Genomic DNA, 24569 nt, shown 5'->3' with positions numbered 1-24569 from the left:
CATCATACTGATTAGTAATGTTGCATGTTTTCATGTGTCATGGTTAGAGTTAATTGTTCTTCCGCAGTGGGACTCCAGTTACTCTGGCCTGGTGCTGAGGAGATCGTGCTCGTTGCCTGCTGAGCTCCACAGCCGGGTGCAGGCAGCTCTGCTCACCCTCAGAAGAAAGGGCTGCCTCCTGAGGGATCTGGTTCGTGTCCGGGACCGAGATGTCTTCACCGCCGTGTCGCGAGCCCTGCTGGGCGAGCCGGGCCACACCTATCGCTATCTGGACACGCGGCTCTTTGCCATCCCCTGGCACAGCGAGGACCCCGACGTCAAAGGACAGAACTGTTGCGACAAAGATTTGAGAGCTGCTTGCAAAGCATTGTGGGAGCTGAACACCTTTTTCTGCTCCGACGTGTCTCAGCTGAAAGAGGGAGACAGGTTAACACACTCTGGGAAGGGAGATGTGGAAGCCAAACAAGGCGAAGAGGGGGACACTGAGTCAAAACACAGTGAAGACTCCAAGAATAGTGAAGGAGGGGACTCAGAGTCCAGGCAGAGTGAGGAGGGGGACACTGAGTCCAAGCACAGCGAGGAGTGGGACGTTGATTCGAAACACAGTGAAGAAGGCTGTTCTGGGCCAAAACATGAAGGGGAGTGGGAGACGGAGCTGAAGCACAGTGGAGAGGAGGGGGAATCCTCCCAAGGCAGACTGCACAGTGAGGGGAAATGTCCTGCTTGGACCACCAAGGGCATCAGTGGCACAGAGACAGAACCTGTGGGACTTGGGGCTCACGAGAAACCTGTGACCGAACTAAAGCACAGCCTGTCGGATTACCACATACAAGACAGAGACGAACCCCTGAGCAGGCAGGGGTGCTCCCAGCCCAGTCCTCCACAGGTATTCACGGGCCCGGTCAAGTTCAACGTCACTCTACTCAACTACATGGACCCGGGAGCTGCCACCCAGCTCAAGGAGGAGCCCTACTATGGCATGGGGAAAATGGCAGTAGGGTGGCACCACGATGAGAACCTGATCACTCATTCACCGGTGGCTGTTTACAGCTATAGCTGTCTTAATGACAAAGGTAAGGGTCACAGATAAAACCACACACTTAGAGCTTTGTTAAAGGGGACATTTGATCCCGTTTTTCAACCTTTTCACACGGGTCTCATTGGTCCAAAAACGTTGTATTCAAAGTTTATTAGCCCAAATCCAGCTTTTCCTTTATTTTCATCCATTGGATTATTGGATCATAGGAGCTGCGTTCAGAATCTGCTGTGTCTGTGTGAGCTGGATTGGCTCCACCCACACATAAACATCTTGGGAAGAGGAGGAAGTACTTCCTCTTGTGGTGCCATGTGCCAGAGCTACCTAATTGTGGGAGGGTCAAAAGGAGGGCCTACCTTGATTGGGATTGGCTATACCCCCAACAACACGATATAGGGTTTGATTTCTGATTGGCTCGTTTGACCACACACTTTTAAAAAATTGAAACAAGCTAGGGAGAGAGAGGACAGATTTTCTTCACTTCTGAGGCACCGTTTCCAGTTATGAGGATGCATATTACTATTAGAAAGGGAATTCTGTATAATATGACCCCTTTAATCAACCTGACACAGATGGATTTACCAATTAGGATGATTTTTAGAGCTCAATCCAAAGACGTTATGCTAATCATTAGCATTTTAGTAACAAAAAATAAAATTAGCTTTTCTCATCCCATGCACTTATCTCAGACGCTTTATGGTAGATCAGACGCAGCTAACCTTGTGTGTTACAGCCCTACAGCAGCACTGTGGCAGCTGTAGACATGGCCTCTGGTGCAGCAACCATCAGATCCATCTACGCGATAGTGTCAGGGCATTATCAAATGTCATCACCAGTTCGCTGCTGACAGTCTTATCGACGCCCGTGCGTTAGGGAGATCACAGACATTTGGATCTGAGCTCTTAACATGCACTCAATGGCGCAGTATAACAAACAGGCCTTATCACGCACACGGCATCTCATCTAAATCATTTCCCCGAGAAATGATCGATGTGCAATTATCTGATACGGAATAATGAGCCCTGCTTTGATAAGTGTTCCTCGACTGTACTGTATAGATGATACGATGTCTCCTAATTATGGAATGCAGACTCTTTCCAGAGCTGATAGTATTTGCTGATTGAGTTAATGGAATACCTAATTTAGCGAAGTTCAGCCTCTAGACAACAAACTTATTAAACTGCTACATTTCATAAACTATTTATTCGAATGATTAATGTACGTCTTGGAATATTCCCCAAATGTTTCTGTCTTCAATTTCAAACAAACCTGACTATTGAATTTACCCCAAACATATAATAGTATACACTTTATGCAGCCTTCAAATCTAAATGCACAGTTTTACAGAAAAGCCCGAACAGCTGGTGGTTGAATGAATCTTCCTCTTCCTAAATTGAAACCTGTGAACCTGTTTTTCTTTTAATTTGAAGAGCAATGTCCTTTCTGACAGGCCACCACTAATTAACATTAACAATATAAACACATTTTAATATCTGATAATGGCCAAATCTTAGTTCATATGAAGAGTGTTGAGAAGCTGGATGGATGACTGAATAGATGACAATCCAATGTCCAGTGCAGCCGCTCGGGAGAAGATTCCCAGCTCACCCCAGAGCCTTGATGTTGACTTAATGCTTTCCTGTTGGCTCCAGAGTCAAAGGTGCATCTGTAGTTCACTAAAGTCACACTACATGTGCGACAGCGTCGACCGTTTCAGCTCCGCACACAGTCCATGGTCTGTGTCTCAAAACTGTTTAACAGCATCGCGCAGGTGCAGTGCAAACCGCTCTGACATCCTGACACAATATACAGCTGGGAGTTTTTTTCATTGGGCTTTTTTTTTTTTTTTCTAAGCAGAAACACCTGCTCCAGAGGCCTGCTTTACCGATTTGCTCCAAGTTGTTTCAACTCTGACCCTGTGAACACAGGCTTCAAACACTCCGGCGTTGCACCTTTACCCGCTTAGCAGCTACGCCTCTTCTGGCTGTGACTGACCTCACGGCTCCGGATTTTTAGTGAGGAAAGTCTGATCCCAATGCTTAATGCAGTGATGTTCCAGGCGAGTGGAATTATTAGGGGCCTGTTCCTGAGAAAAGAGAATCACACTGCTTTAGATCATTTAACTTTTCAAATGATATGATGTCTTGTGTGACACCTGCTTTAGTTTACTTTGTTTTTGCTTTTTCTATTTTGCTGCAAGACTTGTGTTTTTCCCAAACTGCTTTGATCCAAAGGAATCTGCCACGATGGAGCATTTTCCGGCACGGAGGATGATCTTCCACCATTCCTGAGGCCTTGGGGAGTGCTGTCATTAGCTGGCTCTCAGAGCACAATGGCTGGAAATTAAGTTACTATTTATCCGTGCTGAGCAAAGGAAAAGGCAGCTGTGGGGCAGAGAGGCCCGGAAAGACTTTAGTATTGATTTTGCTGAAGGGTGTTGGCCAGCCGCGCCAAATCTTGTTTTCTTAGCATGGCATGTAAGAATGGAAGGAGAGAGGAGAACAAGGGGAGGTGGTTACATTGAATGGGGCTCAGATACAGGAATATCATAGGATACATACTGCCCAATAACAGACTCTCACACACTCACTAAACTACATCAGGGGCTTTTATCCAACTATTTCCTCTTGCATGGCATAATGATAGCATAAAGATCCTGTGCTAACAGCCAATATGACCACAGCAACACGTATCATCTTTGCTCAGCAGCTAAGTGATTCTTACTTTCTGGAGACAATGGCTTACATCTTACATCTATTGTTTGGGTGGTATTGATTTAATCATTGCTCTCCTTACTTTTGAAACCTGCTAATCCTTCAGTTAATGGGATTTTATTTCATTTTCTAGCTACATCCATGGTGATGTATGGATATTGTTTTCACACTGCATTACCCACTTGTTCCGGACATATAAGAAGTGTGGTTTTAAATAGCCGCCATTGGAATCTAATAATACACAAATAAGCGTAAGCGCACTGCAGGTTTGCACTCGGTATATTCAACCGGGTGAAACTGTCAACCCGAGGCCCAAAATGTGAATATGAATGTGATATGCAAATGGTACAGTGAGCTGGGCTGTGTATGACTGACAGGTGAGAGCAGTGAGGGAGGCAGCGGCGAGAAGGCATGCTGGAGGATTGGGCTGAAGGTAGCCTGGGACATCCACACACCTGGCCTGATCCTGCCGCTGGAGTCTGGAGACTGCTACTACATGAGAGGTACTGAAGTCTCGCTGTAAACACACACACACACACACACACACACACACGCACACGCACACGTGTAAACATGTAGCGTGCACAGCTGAACCGCATTCGTGTCTCACTCAAAGGGAAGGAAACACTTTTATTACTCCCCATTTGAGCGTCTCTTGTACTTTTGTCCCAAATGACCCATGCCAGCAGGATGCACTTCACTCCCACTTTCATGCCCTGTCCTCTTCTCCCACTTCTCTCTGCGTTAGAAACTGAGCCGATCTGTATGTGTGTGTGTGTGTGAGAGAGAGGTTACTTGGCCTTCACACAGAGCTTTAAGGTTCCATGAAATTGTGTGCATTACCGAGGTTAGGAAAACCAAATGTTATTTTTTGACGTCCTGTGACCCATCGCTGACTATGTCTCTATGGGGAGAATAGACAGAGAGCCACAGGGGTGTAAATCATGGCTTTAATGCTTTTGGCTGCAGCAGACACCTCCACCCTCCTCTCTGCGGTCCCATGGGCCCTTCCAAGCGTTCTCATATTTTCTGAGTGGAAGGACATTTATCCATATCGTAGAAGAAGCTTGTGTTACGATGTACAAGAAGTTAGGACCCCTCGTTGGATGGCCGGGGGATTTATTGTTTTTTTAAAGGCACTTTGCTTTCATAAGTATATAAGGATGGACATAAAGCACAGTCTTGTGTAAGTCTTGTCTCCAACTGCTTGATAGATTACTCTTCTTTTTGTAATAAAATCTGAGGGTAAATCATGCCCTGTGTATCTGTAGCTAGACAAAATATTTTACTGTGTTATTTACAGGCTCTACCAAGTCTATTCGTTATTTTACCCTCGACTATTCTTTTCGGTTTAATTTCCTCATTAGCTGCTTTTCGTCAGACCTGCAGCTCATCTGGTTCAAACTGTCTCACTTGTCCCAAACTGCACCTCTCCACGTGTTAGCTTGCATTCCACACTGCATAAATGTGCAATATATACGTATGTATAAGTCAATATACGAAATGAAATTCCTTATTCCCTCATTATTTGCTCTTTACCATCCATTCTGGTAGCTGCTTACATATGTGATAAAAAATGTGTTTGACCTAGTGATTAGAGAGACTTTCTTGTGATTAAAAGATCACCGGTTTGATCCCTGCAGGAGCAAACAACCTATATCCATCTGGTATACAATAGCATGTGTCAGTGTTTGTTTGTTTTTTTTTTCTTTCTTTCTTTCTTTCTTACGGAGACACTGAACTCACACGTGTGCACTGCATAAATGTCAAAGTCAGAAATACAATACAATCCTGATGCATTCCATAAAATACAGGGATTTACAACATCTTTCAGCTTTTGGAAACGTTTTCTCCACCGTGTCCAGAATGTGAAGGCAGGGTGGTGGAACCGATTTGATCCATAGGCCTGTATGAAACATGACTCGGGAGGACAAGCTGGACTTTATTTGTGCGGCTCCATTTGTGGATTTTTGTTAAGATTAATTTTGTGTTGTTGGACCTCAAACCTTACAAACTGCTGAAGTTATAATATGTGATTATGGAAGGTAAATTACTGGTGGATTTAATGTACATTTACTTTCAGAGGTCATCACAATTAAATATTTTTTTCAAATTTATGAAACTAATTTGGACCTCTAAAATATTTTAGCAATTTTAATTTAGTCACATAAAATCTCTACAAAGACAAATGTTCCCTTAGTATCTGATTATTTCAACAAACTTGTATCTAAAAAAAAAATCTTTAAATTTAATCCAAAACTTGTCATATGACTAACAAAAGTTTAAAATCTTTGTTTGTTGTTTTGTCGTCTGACAGTTTATGGCAACAAGCATTTTGAAAATTGCAATCAAACTTATTTGATTTAATTGATTGTCGTATGACACTTATTGGCATCATGCACAGCCAGTTATTTTGATCCCCCCAACAATTTGAACCTCCTCTTGGCTTTATTTGAGAGAAACTATACTTGATAAATGCTGTAGTATGGTGACCAGTCTTAAAGAAATGTGTGAAAATATGGTCTTGGGTGGTGAATAATTGTTGCTCTGATTTGGAAAAAAAAATTCAGAAAATATCCTGTAGACCGAAAGGTGAAACATTAAATATTAAAAGTGCACATGTGGATGAACAAACTGTGTTTCACAGGTGCAGAACATTAAACTACCTGCAACTTTTGAAAATATTGGTTTGTGAATTAATCATTGTCCAAGCAGAATGTGAACAATCACTGTTTTGACAGTATCCAGAAAATGTGTAAATTCTATAAGCTGCTTTCCTCCACAATCTAGATTCACCTATATCTGCCTCCTTAAGCTCTAAGCTCCTTTAACAAACAGACCAACTCCTTCAGAAGTCTTACTATCTGTCAGGAGTGTGAAGGTGGTTACTAGGTCATCAACCCATGCTTATTTCTAATATTGATTTTGTGTTTGCTTGTTTTCGAAAAACAGACTGTTTATATGATTGCAGACAAATGTTTCCCAAGCCTGACATGTAGCTTCTAATGTCTATTATGATGGTAGGTTAAAACAACTGGAAAATACTGATATTTAAGAAGCATTATCGGGAGAATTTAAGCTTTTAAAAAAGATGGATATCAAAATGTAATTGTCTGTTATCAATTTATGGCTACTGTTGCAGTTTGTGTCGAGATAATCGGTCAATAAATAATAATGTGGTGGTTTTCAGAGGCAAATTATGAGATTAGAAATTCAATGCATTGTAATTTATATAAAAGGAACTTAAATGTTCTGATTGAGTGTTATAGTTCCATTATTATCCTGTCTGTGTGTACACATAATGTTAAATTGGGTTGAATAATTTAAAATAGGCCAGTAACAAGTCAGAAAAAGGAAGGTTTTAATGAATTCCTGACATCGGCTCTTTGAAGAAGCTATGTTTTCATCCGAGAGCAGCAGTGTCTGTACCTAATATTCAGCTTGACAGGGCTTGAAGCCGACCTCCTTTTGCTGGATAAGATTTACAATAGAACAGTCAGTTTCAGGCCAGCCATGATAATAGAGTGATGGGCCGTTGTGCAGACCATTCTAATGGGACTTGACTGTCGCGGATCAGTGGGGATTTATGCTCCACTTGGTGAGTACGCCCTTGAGAGGCCAACTGCTCCGCAACGATAGCGGCTCGCGCGGTCCTCGGGCCGTCTGTCGCTTTGTTGGGTCTACCTGAATTAAATACTTGGCACAATGAGCAAACATATGCACTCACCTATAAATTTGCTCCCGAGTCGCGTGCGCAACAAAGCACACGATCGCACACGTGCAGGAAAGAATGCAGTTCTGCATTTGTCGGAGGGTGGAGATGTCCCCCTGAAACATCCCAAACATGCACCGCCGCCACCGAAACCAAGTGTTAAAATATATTGTACCTGTGTTTGAGTGGCACACACACCATATGATAAGTAGTTTTGTGGTATTAAAAGGGAAACTACGACGGTGTATAACCACAGACACCTTAATGTATTTTCAGCACCATTTGTTGGCGAGTGGCCCTTTTGAACTGCTAATGCCTGAGCTGCTGCCGGCAAATTGAATCACCATCATTTCCACCCAAATGGAATTTCAGTGGTTAAAAAAGAACAATGCAAGTCTTGACACCAGGCCTGTTCAATAATCAGATTTCCAGCTCCCAATGCACAGGGGTGGGGGGGGGGGGGGGGGTAGTGACTGGAGAAAAGAGTTGACCCAATATATTTAAAAGCCTGCTTCCTGGAAAAGGAGGACAAGTGGCAGCAGGCACAGGGGTTGAAAGAAAGATAAATATTTATTACAGTTATCGAGTTTGCCTCGACTCCCTCCTGATCCCACTGACGCATCAGACGCGCCAAGAAAAGAGCAGATTGATGGAGATAATTTGTTATTGGATATAAACAGTTTTAAAGACGCAGAGTAATTCTGCCCAGAGACCTAATCCTTCACAATCTCATCAGGGTGAAGAAAACACCGGCAAGTTGTTTTGTTTGTCACCAGCTTTTTTTTTTTTTCCCTCCCACCAAACAATAATATCCTCCTCCCAAAGCATTTGGCTGTTTGACTTTCAAATCACGGGCATTAGCCGGTGTACTCTTGCTCAAGGCGGGTGTAAATATGCACATGTGCTGTGAATGACAGCTCTGTCATGGCTAAATTAATTATTGGTACGAGGCAAATAATGGCAGAGCTGAGAAACATCTATACACACAAAGAAACACATGGAGGGATACACAGGAAACAGCAGTAAGGCCTCTTTGTAAAGCTTGTGTGATATTGGACAAATGTTTGTTGGTATGGCTCTTCCATCTTGACAGATTGAGCGCGATCTGGTTTTGTTTGGTAATTAAAATTATAGTACAATGCCGCTCATTCTATCTGATGCGACGCTGGACCGAACGCGCTCTGTCTGAGGGTACAAGATGATTTACTTGTCGCGTTTGCTTCACTCATCTGTTTTTCCATTGTAATCTCTCCTTCTCCTTTTATGGTCCGCTCACTTCTTTATCGTAATTAATCAAAACCACACAATCAAAATGAGATTTACACTCCTGTCTCGCCTGGTTCCTGCACGTGTTTACTCACCCGAGCTCTTTATTTGATGATTCTCACTGGCATTGTGTGGCGAATTCTTAGAGTTTTTGTCTCATCCGTATCCCGCCAGATGACCTGAACAGCACACACCAGCACTGTGTCCTTGCCGGCGACGCCGCACGCTTCAGCTCCACGCACCGAGTGGCCGAGGTGAGAAGTCAGCAGGACTAAAAGGGAGGACGCGGTGTTTCCGATGTGTTGTGAGAAAGCTGTATGCCGTGCCAACAGGCTCCTCTGGTTTCATTAAGAAGCATGGAAGGTGCCGTTTCGGGGGTAAAGAGATAATGTCCAGTGCTGTGCTGTTGAGTGTTGCTTTTTACAACCCATTTAACATTTATTCAGACAGAAAACATTTTAAACTCAAAGGGGTTAGGTACATTTAATAGAATAAACAAACAAAAAATACAATCATCCATATCCTTGAACAATGTTAATGAGTTCCTAGCATTCTGTTATCAGGTTTTTTTTTTGTTTGTTTTATTTTTTTCCACGGCTGCAGCTTTAAGTTTGTCCTCGTCTTCTGACGAACACGCTCAGGCCCTCGGTTGAACCCGAGCTCTCAGTGGCGTACGCTGGCTCTGTCTTGCTCTCCTCAGTGTTCCAGTGGGACCCTGACCTACATCCAGTCGCGGTGCCAAGAGGCCCTGTCCAACCTGCACACTGACCCCGAGACAGGCTCCCACAGCCTGCTGGCCCGGCTGCCGACAACACTACAGCACTGTGAGGAGATTCACAATGAGGTGGGGGGCACGCACTTCTGCTTGTGCAAATGTATCTGTGAACGTGTGGATTTAGCTTATTTTACTTTCTTTTCTTAACTTGCATTATTGTTACCGCCAAGGCAGTGCTGGTGTTAGATTTGTGGAGACCTGTCGGCTTGTTTTGTTTTGCTTTTTTCTATATTTGCACTCCACGAATGAGACTGGACAATGCAGTTTGTGCCAAACTAAATTCGACTGTAGCGTGCCAGTCTTCAGAAGTTTTCATGCATTCGTGCGTGACTAAGAACCTCGCCGACACAATCTGAACGGTACTGAGTAATCCTCATCCATCTGGTACTTCACAGAGGTTAAACACAACTAAGAACCGTCTGTAAACACAGTGAGATTTCATCCGGACAGCATCCGCTCTACTTGTTATATAGAACAGCAAGAAGTATTCTCTCATAATACTTTAGATAATTTCAAGAGAGCTAATTAAAGAGTCATTTGTATCTCAAGGCAAACATGCACTTGTATGTTTTACATTATGTAAATTTTGCACACTATTTGCATACAGTCCAGGAGACAGAAATACAGCAGGTGGCTGACGACTCATCTATAGTTGGGACAATGTCATAACAAGTTTTGCTTTAGTCAGCCGGAATATAACTGAAGCTTCTAATGTTCCCATTTAAATGTGCTTTTACATTTTGGATGATTATTTGTACAACTTTTTCAATATTCAGTATCTGCAATTTGCCTTCTGTCTCTTTTGAATGAAATTTCAAGAAATGTTATTTCAAAAAGCAACAGTGGTGGTACAACGGTGTAATTAAATCCAACAGATTATGGATGAGATGTGATGCACCTTGTCTTGTTAGTCAGACCTGGTTTGCGTTCACATTTGTGAAATGAATTTCAGTCAATGACAAGAATTTGGTATCGTCTAGTCTAGACTATTAAGTGCACCTGAATATATATATATAAATATAAAAAAAGGGAAGGTCGGAGTTACGTGATGCACTGAACGCATCACCTTTGTGGCGGCATGAAGCTCGTTAACACATAAAAATCAAAAATTTTGCTACGTCATTATTTAAGCCGCAGGGTTCAAGGCTTATGGAAAAAGTAGCGGCTTATACTCTGGAAAATATGATCAATGAAAGTTTGAATTTCAGGACTCTCAGTAATTTGTGGCTTAAAGATGAGTTTTAACTGTCGTCTGATTTTATTTTCTCTGCATCCGGAGACGCAGCTCAGAGCGGGAGTAGCCTGACAGCAGGTTAAAGCTTCATAAATGGCAAAATGGGAGCTCACCCGCTATCCACCTTCTACTTACCTTGTTGTTTCTGCTCAGGGAAATGCCGACAATATGAAATCCAGGTTGTTCTCATTTGTCCGGGCCTGTGATGGATCGTAAAGCAATAGCCTCTCCATATGTTTCCTAAAGATGGGAGTCGTGCCCCTTCCCTCCCTCCCTAACCCCCCTTTTCAAACGGCACAATGAGTGATGCTGGCTTGGTGTACTGAGGGATGGAGTGAGGTCAAAACGAGAGGAACGTGAGAGGCTGTCTGCAGAGCCACCGGCCTCCCGTGCTAGCTTTGCCGCGGGCCAACAGTTAATATAGCACTTCACCTCTCCCCCCTCTTTCACACCCCTGGGCCCAGAGTGCACATCCAAGCCGGCGCGAGCGCCCGAGCCCTCTCAGCAGGATGCCATGACAGATGAGTCTGACGTAAGGTTGTTTAAAGGTTGTAGACCATATTAATTATTCAGCACTGCCAAACAATAGGGCCGTCTGTGTCGGGAGAACTGCTGTGCTAGTTGAGCTAGCAACACCTGCTAGTTTTGCCGCATAGCACCACAGGATTACCAAGTATAGGCCCCCACTAGGAGGGGTTATTTAGGAAAATGGGACGCCATTTGCAATGGAGCAGGTGTATGTTTGTGTGTATGTATGTGTGAGTGTTTAACTAAGGAGTGGATTGGGGGGGGTTGTGCTCTCAGAGGCTCCAGCCTACCCTACCTGGCATTCGCAATGATCGATGGGGCCATTTGTTTGGAGTTGCCCACAAGAGCAGAACACCCACTTAAATGATGTATTGTTGGCAGAGTTATTTATGATGGCGGCCTGCTTTGGCGCTTTGAGGGTGCATATTGCGCAGGTCGTGTTTGACATGGACGACCGAGGAGCGAACAAGCCTGAGACACGCAGGCAGCCTGACCTGAGCTGCGCCTTATGGGCCTTTTCCTCTTAAAAAAAAAAAAAAGAAACGTGCTAAACAGCAGTAGAGCTCCCGGCGCCTGACGTTTCCATGAATATCGTACAACATAGCCAGTTGTTGAGGGGATCACGGGGCGGGGTCCGACCCTGATAAAACGAAGCGTCTGCCGTCGACGGAGGGCGGCGGGGTATCGGGTTGAAGCGGGGCTTGATGGGACACGGAGACAGAGACGAGGAAAAGCGAAGATCCCACCTGTTTGTTAAGCGCGTTTCCTTTCGCTGTCTCCTTTTAATCTTACCTCCTGTCTTACGTGGCGGGGGTAGTGGTGCACGTTTGGCTTTGAAATGCTAATCCCAGGCACAAGTGTCTTGTTTCATTTAAAGCCACTGTGTCACATCCCAGGTGGGTGTGTGACAGAGTGCCCTGAGGGACCCGTTCTAATGATGCCAGTCCCCCTCCACACTTCTACAGTAAATATTGAAGGGAGGGACAAGGTTTTCCCACATGTTCAGTCAGAAAGTAAACTGTGTGAAAGCAGGTGTGTGTGACCTTCCGCTTGCCTGTGTTTGTGGACTGAGGTGTCTCTCCGGGCTCTCGGGTCTGTGCTCGGATTTGGAACACCTTTCCTGAAGGCGGAAATTTCACAGTGATATAAAAGCTAAATATATAAAAGTGCCTTCCTGTTGTATTTATCTGTTTAGCCCCCTTTTTGAGTGAGGCATCTTCTTCAGTTTATTTTGCAGGATTATTTATTGGGTTGGTAATGATCAGTGTGTCTGACCACCTTTGATAAAATGTTCTGAAAGCGGATGTTTATTGACTGCTGTGCTATATAAAGACGTAGCCTTCCGCGTTTCCAGCCGCTTTCAAATTTTAGAATTGTTTATATGAAGAAACTCCTCTCCAGTGAAATTTAAGAAGAAAAACAACACGATTTGACACACCAATGGCTAGACGTATATATATATATATAGATATGAATTTAAATGTATATGGCAATATGTGCATGTACAACGTAATCTAGCTGCTGTATGACTTGTCTGAAAAGTGTATGATGAGTGTAAATTGCATGCCTGGTGGTTCACAGAAAGCTGGGGGCAGCAGTTATCCTGGCTGATGTGTGAGGAGGCCGGGAAAGGTAAACAGAGGACGGCAGAGTGGGATCGATCATACTCTCATCAGCTCTCACCTCGGGGCCCAGGCCCCGGAAATTGATTGGACCCGCTCAGGGAATAGCGTGAAGGTGTGGGAAAAAAACAAAAAAAATATAATAAAAAAAAATTGCGCCTCATTAACCTGAGGGAGAACAAAAAAAAAACGAAGGGGTCTACGCGGCTTTAGCTCCAGAGTTACCACAGTGGGCGGCCAGTCGACTAATGTGAGGCTAATGTGTAGTTAGTGTGTCCATCACCTGGAGAGATGACAGCGACTGCCACAGGGGAGTCACTCGCTCCCCTCTCGCTTCCCCCAACGCCATCTCAGAGAAAAACTAGGCCTAACAGCCACTCTCTCTCTCTCTCTCTCTCTCTCTCTCTCTCTCTCTCTCTCTCTCTCTTTCTCGCACACACTTTCGATCTGTCTGCCTGGATAGGTGGCATTTAGTCAGAGTTCCCCGCCTGGTAACTCTCAGCTGGGTGGCCAGACTCCAAATGCCATGTAGCCGGCACTCCTCAGTCGCTTTAGACGGCCTGCTTTGTGGCAGCTACTGGGCCGCGCAGCAGGGGACGGGCAGCCATGTCGGCTCAAAGCAGACACAGGTTGGTTTCTTCTCACTAAAGGACAGGCAGACAATCAGAGAGATAGAGGGAGGGACAGACTGCGAGGAAAAGGACGTCCGATATCGGCGCTCGCGGCTTTGTTGTGTGTTTGAGCTGTTAGCGATCGAAGGGGAGTGGATTTGGAGTGTGTTGAAGGGACCATAAAGGATGACATTTCTTTGAAGGGCGGGTTGTATGGAGTGACTGAGAGGCTGCTGAGCACTGCCACTGGCTGTGTATTCTCCCTGACATGCCCCAGTCCTTGCATGTCATCCCTGCTGTGATCAGAGCCTTTGGGAAGTAAATGGCAGGATGATTCTGTGCTCAGCGTCTCTCCCCAAGACAGACTTCACTCAGGTTGTTTGTGTAAATAGTTCCGCTATCTTTTGGGGGTTGGGCTTGATGGTAGGATACCCGCTTTATGATACGGGGCAGTAACGACAGCAGCAGTTGCATCATAACATATCATACGCCGAACATAATTGGCGGTAACTTCATACGAAAGAAAATTTGAGTTCAGAATTACATGGAAACGTTAGGTTGCTTTTTGTTTTGTTGTGATTCAATGTTTAAATACCCCCCTCTGATTGTTTGTATGGTTGTGTCATCTGTAACTAACTATTGTGTGTAACCATGGTAACGTGATATATGGGATTAAATAATGGGACCAATTACATTGAGCCAATACTTTTGGAATCGTTCAATACTTATTTCAAGCATTAGTTACAGCGAAATTGAAATCCATTTAGGTTTAGGGTAAAATCCAGCCCGTCTGACAATTAATAAACATTTGAAATATGAATTGAAAATGTACTTTGCAGTAATCATTTACTAATAATATAATAGTTTAAAATGAGCAATAAGCTCTAAAATTAAAAGTACATATCCTAAGCTCAGGTGGCACATTTCATTACAATTACAAAAATTCCAAAGATTTATTGGATGCTCATGCTAAGGTTTCATGTCCCATTGCAATTTTCATTCCCCTTTGAACAAACAAACGGATATTTTGGATCAAAACCAACTCAAAGCCAACTTTTGCTCTGCGAAACCAGAGTGGAGACCTTGTTAAAATGTTTTTGTTTTTAACAACGACAATAAAGACGATTCTTATTCTCATTCTAAAACATGGTGTGAAATGTTGTTGATTTTTATAGGGTGGAAGTCTTCATGAAAGACTTTCAAAGACAATGTGTCCAAGTCCAATTGAACAAATTGGATTGTTTTGGGATGCCTTCTCTCAGGAAAAATGAGAATATGCACAGACAAAGCACTCTGAACTTAAAATGAACAAAAATAATTGTTTTTGTTTTTTTTCAGGTTTGGTCAGATTGTAGGAAACCCTGTGGTAATAGTGTTGTTAATGCACCTTGAAGTAGAACGCTGCCATTCAACAGCTCAGTAGACAGAGACCCTTTTAAAAACAAGAACACTCATGCTCTTGTAGATGATCTTTGTTGTTGGTATTTGTATGTATTCTTTAAGATTTCAGGAGTTCGTCACTAAGTGAATTACCCCCACTACATGTTCTGCGTTGCATTTAGCCCAGCAAACAGCTCTGTTGTGAAATTTTTAGAACATTACTCACATAATGTATGTCTTGGCCCGGGCTTGTTGGGTTTAGGAGTGCAGCACTCGATGCTCATAAACATATGATGATGATGCAACATTACCAATGAAACTAGTGCCCTGGTAGCAACTTGAGTCTCTCATATACAAAAGAATAAATACAAGTAAGATGTCACCTTGTGAAAGTTTCTTAATTATTTCAACATTAACATTACAACACATATTGATAAGTGGCTCTATTGTGTATAAATGTAATGCAGTGGTAATAACAAAAATCCAGCTTGCACTTTGTTACATTTTCGGATTAAAAAAAAAAAAAAAATTGGCAGTCTGAGCACAACAACTAATCAGAAAACAATCCAAAGTTTGTTGTTTTCCTTTCAAATTTGGTCTGGACTGAAGCAGCACGCCACAAGTGTGAACTCTGCCTCAGTTGTATAACTCCCATTTCATGGAGACAGGATTGCGTTACAGTCGATGACTGGCTTTCAAAACATCTGTATCGTATGAATGGATAAACATGTACAAGACACATTCGTGGGGAAGAAAAACTCGAATCCAAAAGAGCATTTTTTTTTTCTATTTTGCGGGAGCTCATAGACAGAATTATTATGCTGAAACCTTGTTGCAACTGTTTGCGTGTTCCCAGCTGTGAAAAGGCTCGGCGGTGTACTTTGGTTTAATGCTCTGTTTGAGGAACAATAAACAAAATAGTTTGCTGAAAAGGAACAATAGTTTCCCCGCCGTCCCGTTTGATATGCACACCATTGTATGCAACTGCATTTTGTTGTTGTACAGTTGTCTACGTCAGTGTGAACTGCAGTGTGCATTGTTTTGGCTGGATGATGCTTTGTAGGACGTTTTGGGGGAGGGCAAGTCACTGCGCCTCGCGATTATGTTGGCGGCAGTTGGGGCAATCTTTGACATACACGTTCGGCAATTGTATGCACAGACATTAACAAAGCCCCTTGCACAAACACGGCGGCGCGCAAACGGCACCGACACAAACGTGCGAAAATGCACACACGCGGAACGACACATTTAGAAACAGATAGGCTACACCTGGCTACGTGAAGCATCCTTGCGAGGATTAAATCAGCACTTCAAACGAGCAGGAAACAAAAACACTCCCAGTGGAGGAGAGGGGAGCGGCTCGGCAGCAGAGACTGTCATCTCCAGACGGAGCGGGAGGAGAGGGGAAGGAGGGAGGAGAGGGAGGAAGAGGGCGGAGCTCTCAGGTGTGCCGGCTCCAAGGTGTTTGTGTGTGAACAAACATCCATGTTGGCATGTGCGTCTACCGTGTGTGCGTCCCGTCGTTCAGGAGGCTGGATTTGTTCATCCTGTCACTGAGGACCCTTTGTGTTGGGCAGCACTGGAATTCTCTCTGTCGCACCCCTTGGGAGAGTGTTGGTATTTTAAAATGATCTTATGATATATAATATGTGGAAGAATTCACGAGATACGGAATGTCATGTTTGTTTTTATGGCCAAAAACATGGATGAGTTTGTTAATTAGTTGGTATTTTCTTGTCGGTTGGAAGGCCAGACATATTGGGGTATTTTAGGTATATTTATACACTTTTATGCAAATAGCAGGTTTTATAAACAAAGATAGGACAATTCTGTGCAAATTATACAGTAGCCTTTTTGCACTTAAATCATAATAAAGACTTATTGTTCATATATTTTAGCAATGGCCATAATAATAGGTAATATAGGGTATTTTCAGTATTTTTCTGTATTTTTTTTTTTAATGAATTTTAGTGTCGATATATATACTTTTAGCTTCTGGACTACAAAGTCATGAACTACTAAAAGCTCTTATCACCAGACTATAAAATTCCTCACTAGATTTATATGATAGTTTTCTGTAATAGTTTTCCCGTGTGTGTGTGTGTGTGTGTATGTGTGTGTGTGTGTGTTGGGTGCAGGTGGAGTTCGAGTGGCTGCGGCAGTACTGGTTTCAGGGCCAGCGTTACGCCCGTTTCTGCAGCTGGTGGACCAGACCGATGGAGCAGCTGGAGAGGGACTGGAGGCTCATGGAGACCATGGTAAGACAAGACTCACACTCTGTAATCCTTTAGAGGTCAATTAACTGCATTTCCTTCTGAACTGCATATTATAGAGGTTTCAAATAGACTTGGTCTTTCATTTAACCACTTGTCATTTGGAGAAAAAAAAACTAAACAATTGTGCGCGCTATTGTGTGTCCCAAACACACTCCATCAAAATACTGGTACCCTTACCAAAATATTATTTTTAAAGCTATAATCTTTATTCCAGGTCATACAATTTCCCAACATCACGAGAAGTTTCCTGGCTAGCGGAGGCGCTCTGTCATGGAATAATAAGCGTTTTCACCTTTCTAAATGCTCAACATGCCTTTGCTTGTGCTTCTTAAACAAACTACACAAGTGTTCTCCTGTCCAATAAAAGCTCCTCACAGGGGTGGGAGTGTTAAAAAGCACATGATGGATTGTCTAACTTCTCTCCAGCCTCCATTATTAAGGATGTGTCATGTGTTTAATCGTAGCCTGGCAGAAGTTTTTTTTTATTACAGAGGAACGTGGGCTCGCAGCTATTAGTTAGACACCACTGTAAAGGAATCACTTAGTAATGTCAGACTCATAATTAAGTCACCTTAGTCACAGCCGTGCTCAGTACATATGTGCCACACACACACACACACACACACACACACACACACACACACACACACACACACACACACACACACACACACACACACACACACACACACACACACACACACACACACACACACACACTTTGAAATTGAGCTATGACAGAGGGACTGTGTATAGAACCTCTCTGGGGGCAAAAGAAAGAAAGTGAGACCAAGCAGGTATTGGTCTGTGTGTGTGTGTGTGTGTGCGCGCTTGTGTGTGTGTGTTGGTGTGTGGGTGCGCGCGTGTGTGTGTGCGGGTGCGTGTGTGTGCCTTTAACATCCAGACATCAGAAGCAGCAGGGGGCACTCTTGTATCACTGTAGCTGCAGCACAGGGAAAGAAGGAGGCTGTGCTCCTCTTTTTCCCCTCTCTTCTCTCTCTCCTTTCTCTCTCTCTCTCTGTCTCTTTATGTCTCTCACCCGCTCCTGCTGTCTCTGGGAGCTCTCTGTCTCTGTCAGTGTCGAGCGCTGAGCAGTAATCACATCTAATGCTCTGGCGGGGATAAAGACAGGGGCTGGAGGAGAACAGTGCTGCCGACACTGCTCGGCTCCAGTCATAGTCTCTCTCTCTCTCTCTCTCTCTCTCTCTCTCTCTCTCAGCCTGGCAGAGGGTGGGTTGGTGGTTGAGGAGGGTCAGTCGACAGAGGCTAAACTCATCTGGAGCTCCACCTCCGGGCCCAGATGAAGTGTGCGATTCGGACCTGTATTTAGAAAAGGGCATCAGTGAGATGTGAGGTCTCTCTCTCTCTCTCTCTCTCTCTCTCTCTCTCTCTCTCTCTCTCTCTCTCTCTCTCTCTCTCTCTCTCTCTCTCTCTCTCTCTCTCTCTCTCTCTCTCTCTCTCTCCCCCTCTCCCCTTCTCCCTCTCTCTCTAATGGGCAAAGCCAACTGTGTCCCCTGTCTGCGTTTGCATGTGTCCAATTGTTTTTCCTCTTCCAGCACACACATAGAGAAAAAACTGAACCAGACCCATTATGACGCTGCTTATTAAGAGAAGCAAAAAAAAAAAAATCCAAGACAAATTCATGAATTAAAGATATGATGAAGTATGTCAATGTACACGTGCGTAAAGTATTTTTAAAAAAAATATTTGTAATATCTCAAATTGCATCGACACGTGTTTACTCGTGCATTCATTTCACAGATTAAATTCTTGGGCACAAAATGCAATTAATGACAATGTTGAATCACACAAAAGCAAGTATGCCTTGTGCAGAAATACACATTGAAACTTATGCGAAAATAATACGCTTGTGTGCGCATAAAGAGAATGATTCACTATTGTGATGAAAGACAACATTATTGCTCTTGCCAGCAATATTTACATACATGCATCGACCTGTGATATGCTGATGAAAAGCACTTTATAGATGTGACTTATAGATTTTCCTTTTGGAGGTCTTGATAGCTGTGCTCTTTTCTTGCTGTTAGATTAAAACTCATTCCTTTAAATTACTTTGAGTTATTTAAATTATGTTTCTCCACCCTCCTTACACATTCCTTTATTGCGTATATTTTATATTTTCAAGCTGGCAATTGACAGCACAGTGTAATTTAGCAAAATACAAGTGACCCACTGTGTGCACACACGGCGCCCATTTTATTTACTTAGATTTTTTTGCGTGCCTGCAGAGCGTGTTTTAATACAGCATTATTTTTTTTGTTGCCCAATATGATATCCACGGGTGTTTTAAAATAAGTATATGTCTCTTTAAATAGGATTTTATAAAATGACGCTGTATTGTTTTATACACGGTGCTGTGGCAATAAAACTGCCTATTGTTTTATCCTGCTAAAATAGCAATACAAACAGCCAGCCTTCCTCTCTTTATTGTCATATTTAGCACACAGTGCTGTGGGATGTGTGCGTTTGTTAGTCTGTATGAAGAATATTGCAATATTGGGGTGGTGGTGGTGGGTTGCGGGGAGGGGGGGGGGGGGGTGACTATGCTCCTGTTTATGGATACTGTCTCTCCCTGGGGCTCCCTTTGCTGCTCCTCAGCCTGTTGTCATGCAAATGTTCATCCTTCCATTTGAATGACATTCTGATAAAATACATAAATAAATAAATAAAGGCAGCCCGAAACAAAACAAGTCCACTTGCTCGCTCGCCTCTTTTCGGTACCTCATGAATTCACGCGGATTCCCTGATAGAAACAAAGAGGCGAGGCTCCTGAATAATCGTCAAGTGTGGCTATGTGGGTGTGTGTGTGTGTGTGTGTGTGTGTGTGTGTGTGTGTGTGTGTGTGTGTGTGTGTGTGTGTGTGTGTGTGTGTGTGTGTGTGTGTAGGGTAAAGGTTCTGGAGAGTGCAAGAAGGGCATTAACTTAAAGGTTTTTTCGCTCCCTTGTGATCGAGGGTGCCGGAGTCCCGTTTAGACAGCGGCTGGCTCGCAGCCTCCGCTCTCCCTCAGGGCCCTCGCTATCGTCGCTATCATACATACTGACATTTCCTTAAACTAGCCACAATGAATAGCTACCGTCTGAGTGACAATAGACCGGGAGTCTTGGCTTTATGCAGAATATTTTAAATATCTGTGTTTTTTTTTTTCTCTCCCCCTTTCTTTTTTTAATCTTTTCTTTTTTTTCACTGTGGGGGAGAAGCGACAGCGAGCCCATGAGCACATATCCCTGTTTTCTCTTCCCCCCCCCCCATCTCTGTCCCGTGTGTGTGTGTGTGTGTGTGTGTGCGTGTGTGTGTGTGTGCGTGCGTGCGTGTGCGTGTGCGTGTGTCATTGATGTTAATGTATGCACTCGGCATGACTTTAATTGATTTAGCAGCTCTGCTTGCACAGTACAGCTTTTTCCCTAATTTGTCACTTTCCTGACTTCTGTGGCTGCTCATCTCACAACTTCAAAAGCCACCGGATGCAAAGAGATTTCACCGCACTCTGTCGTCGTCTTCCTCTCTCTCCCTCACTTTCTCTCCCTCTCTCTTTATGTTCTTTCTTTCTCTTGTTTTCTCCCTTTCTCGCTCCCGGTATCTCGCCACATCTCGCTCCTCGCACTTTTCTCCCTCGCTTTTGACAGGAGAACGAGCCTTGTAGATGGAAATCTTTTCAACACATATCAAGGAAATTAATCCACTTTCATAATAAATGGAATCCACTCAGTTGAATACATTTGTATACTTCAAGATGTACAAAACAGGAAGTGGTATCGGGGCCATGTCTTCCCTCTGCTCTGTTCACCCAGCCTGTCAGCCCCTGTTTTCCGAAGGATTGGTCACACGCATATACAAAAACACACTCTCTCTCTCTCCCCCTTGCCTCTGTGTATAACAAAATTTACTCCTTCTGATTTATAATGGAGGGCTGTCCTCTTATGCATGCATTCGTGTGTGTGTGTGGCTGTGTGTGTGTAGATGTGCTTTGGTGACCATTTCATCTTCTCCACCTCCGCCGTAATAACGGTCTTCGGAAACAATCTGCCACTGCTCAGGAGGGTAGCGCCGCAATCACACACAGCCCGGCCCGGTCGCCGTCAATAGCTGATTAGGTTATTGAGCAAACGTGCCAAGGAGGAGAGGAAGGAGGAGAGGAAGGAGAGATGTCGGGGTACGGAGAGTCTGTACAGTCACAACAGAGCCAGAGAGGTTGAGTTAAAAAAAGAGAGAGGGTGTGTGTGTGTGTGTGTGTAGGGGGTAGGAAGGGGCTGGCGGTGGGGGGGGTCAATGTAAATGTTATTGCTGTGTGAGCTCATTTGATCAGAGTCCTGGAAAGGTTAAGCGAATCCAATCTGGTTTTGTATGGCAGAGTGGAGACACAGGCGCTAGGGAAGAAACCCCCAGGACGGAGAATGGATTATCATATTGGCGCTGGAGTAGCAGGGGCCTCCGACGGACAGTTTACTCTGCCCGTAATGCGTTTAGACAGCAATTGGCCTTAATAACCTTTATTGACTTCAGCGGGTCAGTGCCAAGAATCTAATTATCAAAGTGTATCAATTTCATTGGAGTTTAGAGTTGCACCGCTCAAAATAATTATTTTAAGGTCGGGCCGGGGCAATTAATCCCCTCTCCACTTATTTGATGGCTTTGTAAAACATTATAAATGTTATGGTTTCTGTTGTGCTTTTCACCGTAAATAATTTTAGGGAGTGATTTTGTGTGTGTGTGTGTGTGTGTGTAAATTGGTGTGTGTTGCAATGCCGGGGTCCAGGTGAGAAAGAAAAAAAAAACCCTCAAAAAGAAGCAGCATTTTAAAAGGCTGTGGTTGAATCGCGTCGCAGATGTTTACCAGCAGTCATTTTTCTTTTGCAGCTTTAGTCGCACAGTTGGGCCGACTTTTATACCCACTTTATATGCACACATGGAACCCAGATTAATTATAAGTGTGAACTAAGCAGTAAACTGTTTAAAGAGGCTTTTTATTGCTCATTATGAAGCCATTTATTATCTCTTACATTAAATCACACTGGGTTTATGCATCATATTGTTTTGTGTTTGAAACTCCACGCGGCGTAAATAGGCTTATGCGTGTATTATATTCTGATTCTTTGTGGTCCTTTCACATATATTCACTGTGTGTGTGTGTGTGCGTGTGTGTGCGTGTGTGTACGGACTGGTTTATGTCCGGGCTTGTGTGTGTGTGTGTGTGAGGATGGTGTGTCCAAAGTGCGAATGAAGAAAGTAAATGTGCAGCTGCACAGTAGTTTATCCTTCATTGACAGTCAATATGTGCTGTTACCTGGATAGCAGCAGCTGTTTTTCCTTATCGCACAACATAGACTAGAGGCCTAATCCGTGTGTTCATTATTGCATGGCCTTGTTTACCCGCAGCTGTATATTAGTGTGCTCGCTTTGCCCTATTTAGACGGAGCTGTATAAAAGAGAAATTACTCACAGATTATTGTTATTATTCATTTAAAGAGGAAATATATGACTGATAATACATTTTACATCATGCAGCAGCTTGTGTTTGGAAATATAAAATGAAAAGAAGCAGGAAGAGACAGAAAGAGAGAAGAGGGGGAGAGAGAGAGAGAGAGAGAGAGGAGAAAATGTAGCGGTGCAAAGGTATTTGCAATTCTCTTTGAAGTCCCTATTCAACAGGGTAAGCTGAATTTTCGGCAGTGCCTGATAGTGTTTCTGCGTAAATGCTTAAACCCCTTTAGAGAATTTTCATGGGCAGATACGCGGTGGCTTGAAGGGAGCGTTTATGTTACCTGGAGCCAATGCAGCCCGCAGCTTTGTACCTAAAGATGTACACTAGTATTGAATGGAATCCCACAGAGGTTTGTCTATGACAGAATCTCGCAGCAACATCGCTGGTAAGCCGAAGCAAGGGGGAAAAAAAAAAAGAGCTTGGAACAGATTTAACCCTGTCGTTCTATTGCTAAGCTCTCAAGTTACCTTCCCGACATGAAAGTATACTTACAAACACACTTACTCAGTTATACACTTGAATAACTCACAGGACCTTCAGCCATTATGTATATTAATGTATTGTCCTGAGAATTGAAATGGTTGAGTTTGGCTTTGTAACATACTTTAATCAAGCTTTATTTTGTTATTGAAAACAAATAAATAATCAACAATAAAAGCTGAATGGATTGTTGAGTGAGTTTTATAAACACAGTTACCATTTCAAAGTCATTGAAAGCATTTTTAGCTTCAGGAATTTTATGTATATCAGCATTTTGTCATAAGAATAAAAATGTGGATTTGTAACTTAGTTTATTTAACTTTGTAGAAATAAGTTGTATTTAGTTGTGTTTTTAAAAACACCCCCAAAAAACGATTGTATTGTTGAATGCTCTTTAACAACATTTAGAAATACAGTCAAGTTAAAATAATCACCACCATCTATACTTTTCCCCAATTACAGCAAAGCGAATAGAACAAATATGAAATATTAAGTTCAATGCAATTCCAACAGTAGTTATTGTAACTTCACAAAACTAATGCAAAACCCTCCATTGATGTGTGACTTTTTTTTTAATCAGCTATCAGGTTTTGTCTTGTTGTTTGTCAGCGTCCGATTCAGAGAGTTTGAAAGAAGCTTTGCAGTCAAGTTTATTATGTAAGTGAAAGTTTTACAAAGCAACTGTGGTGGCTTTCTTAAACATAGAGGTTTTTTTTAGTACAGTTGTTGTATATATTCACATTTTCAAGCTGCACTGAAATATTACAGTACTTGGTTATTTTTGGATGTGACATAGTAGAATAAAGGTACAAATATGCAAATGCTCACATGGTGGCTGCTTGTCACAACAATGCTCTTGTTGTCAAAGTTTAGAAAGTTATTCATTGTCCTGAAAGTTCACCCTGGAGGAGCTTTTTGTTTTTTCATGCGTACAGCAGAAACCAACCTGAGCAAACTTGTTTCAGTGCCGCGGTTAAATTGAAATATATATTAGAGGGACCTGGTCATCATTGAGCGCATGCCACAATGTGGAAACGGCAAATGAAAGGCGGCCTTTATAAACAAAAACTCATCCACATGAGGGCCAGCCGCAGTGTACTCTATACCTCATACCCTACAATGAGGGGGTGGGAAGTGTTATTGACAGCCGTTTGGATAATTTATTTTGTTTGTCTGTGAATTGTGATGTTGACAGTGGTTTTTTTTTTTTTTTACTGTATCAGTGAGCTTTGAAGGCGGCTTGTCTCGTCTTCTTAGAAAACAAATGAGCACTTTACAGAGACTGATCTGCCTTATCCGCTTAGCAGCTTGCTCAATCCCTGCATTTATTTATTTACTTACTTATTCATTTACTTACCTCTGTATGGATTTGGTTTGATTACCCCCCCCCCCCCCCCCCCCCCCCACACACACACACACACACTCTCTCCCTCT

The 24569-nt window shown here is 43.1% G+C and overlaps 1 protein-coding gene across 1 annotated transcript in view; it reads left to right on the top strand.

Annotated features, from left to right (window-relative positions):
* The window catches only part of fto (FTO alpha-ketoglutarate dependent dioxygenase), a gene marked incomplete at its 5' end in the record, with an annotated part of 134824 nt that overhangs the window by 24966 nt on the left and 85289 nt on the right, over positions 1–24569 (top strand). Inside the window, 5 exon segments of the mRNA XM_080497360.1 lie at positions 68–1073; positions 4128–4253; positions 8903–8982; positions 9429–9572; positions 17017–17136. Of these exon segments, the coding sequence (XP_080353486.1) occupies positions 68–1073; positions 4128–4253; positions 8903–8982; positions 9429–9572; positions 17017–17136 (1476 nt within the window).

This window comes from Blennius ocellaris (genome assembly GCF_963422515.1).
Source record: "Blennius ocellaris genome assembly, chromosome: 1".
NCBI lineage: Eukaryota > Metazoa > Chordata > Actinopteri > Blenniiformes > Blenniidae > Blennius > Blennius ocellaris.
The sequence above is the reverse complement of the archived record's forward strand: the minus strand, read 5'-3'. Positions and strand labels throughout refer to the sequence as shown.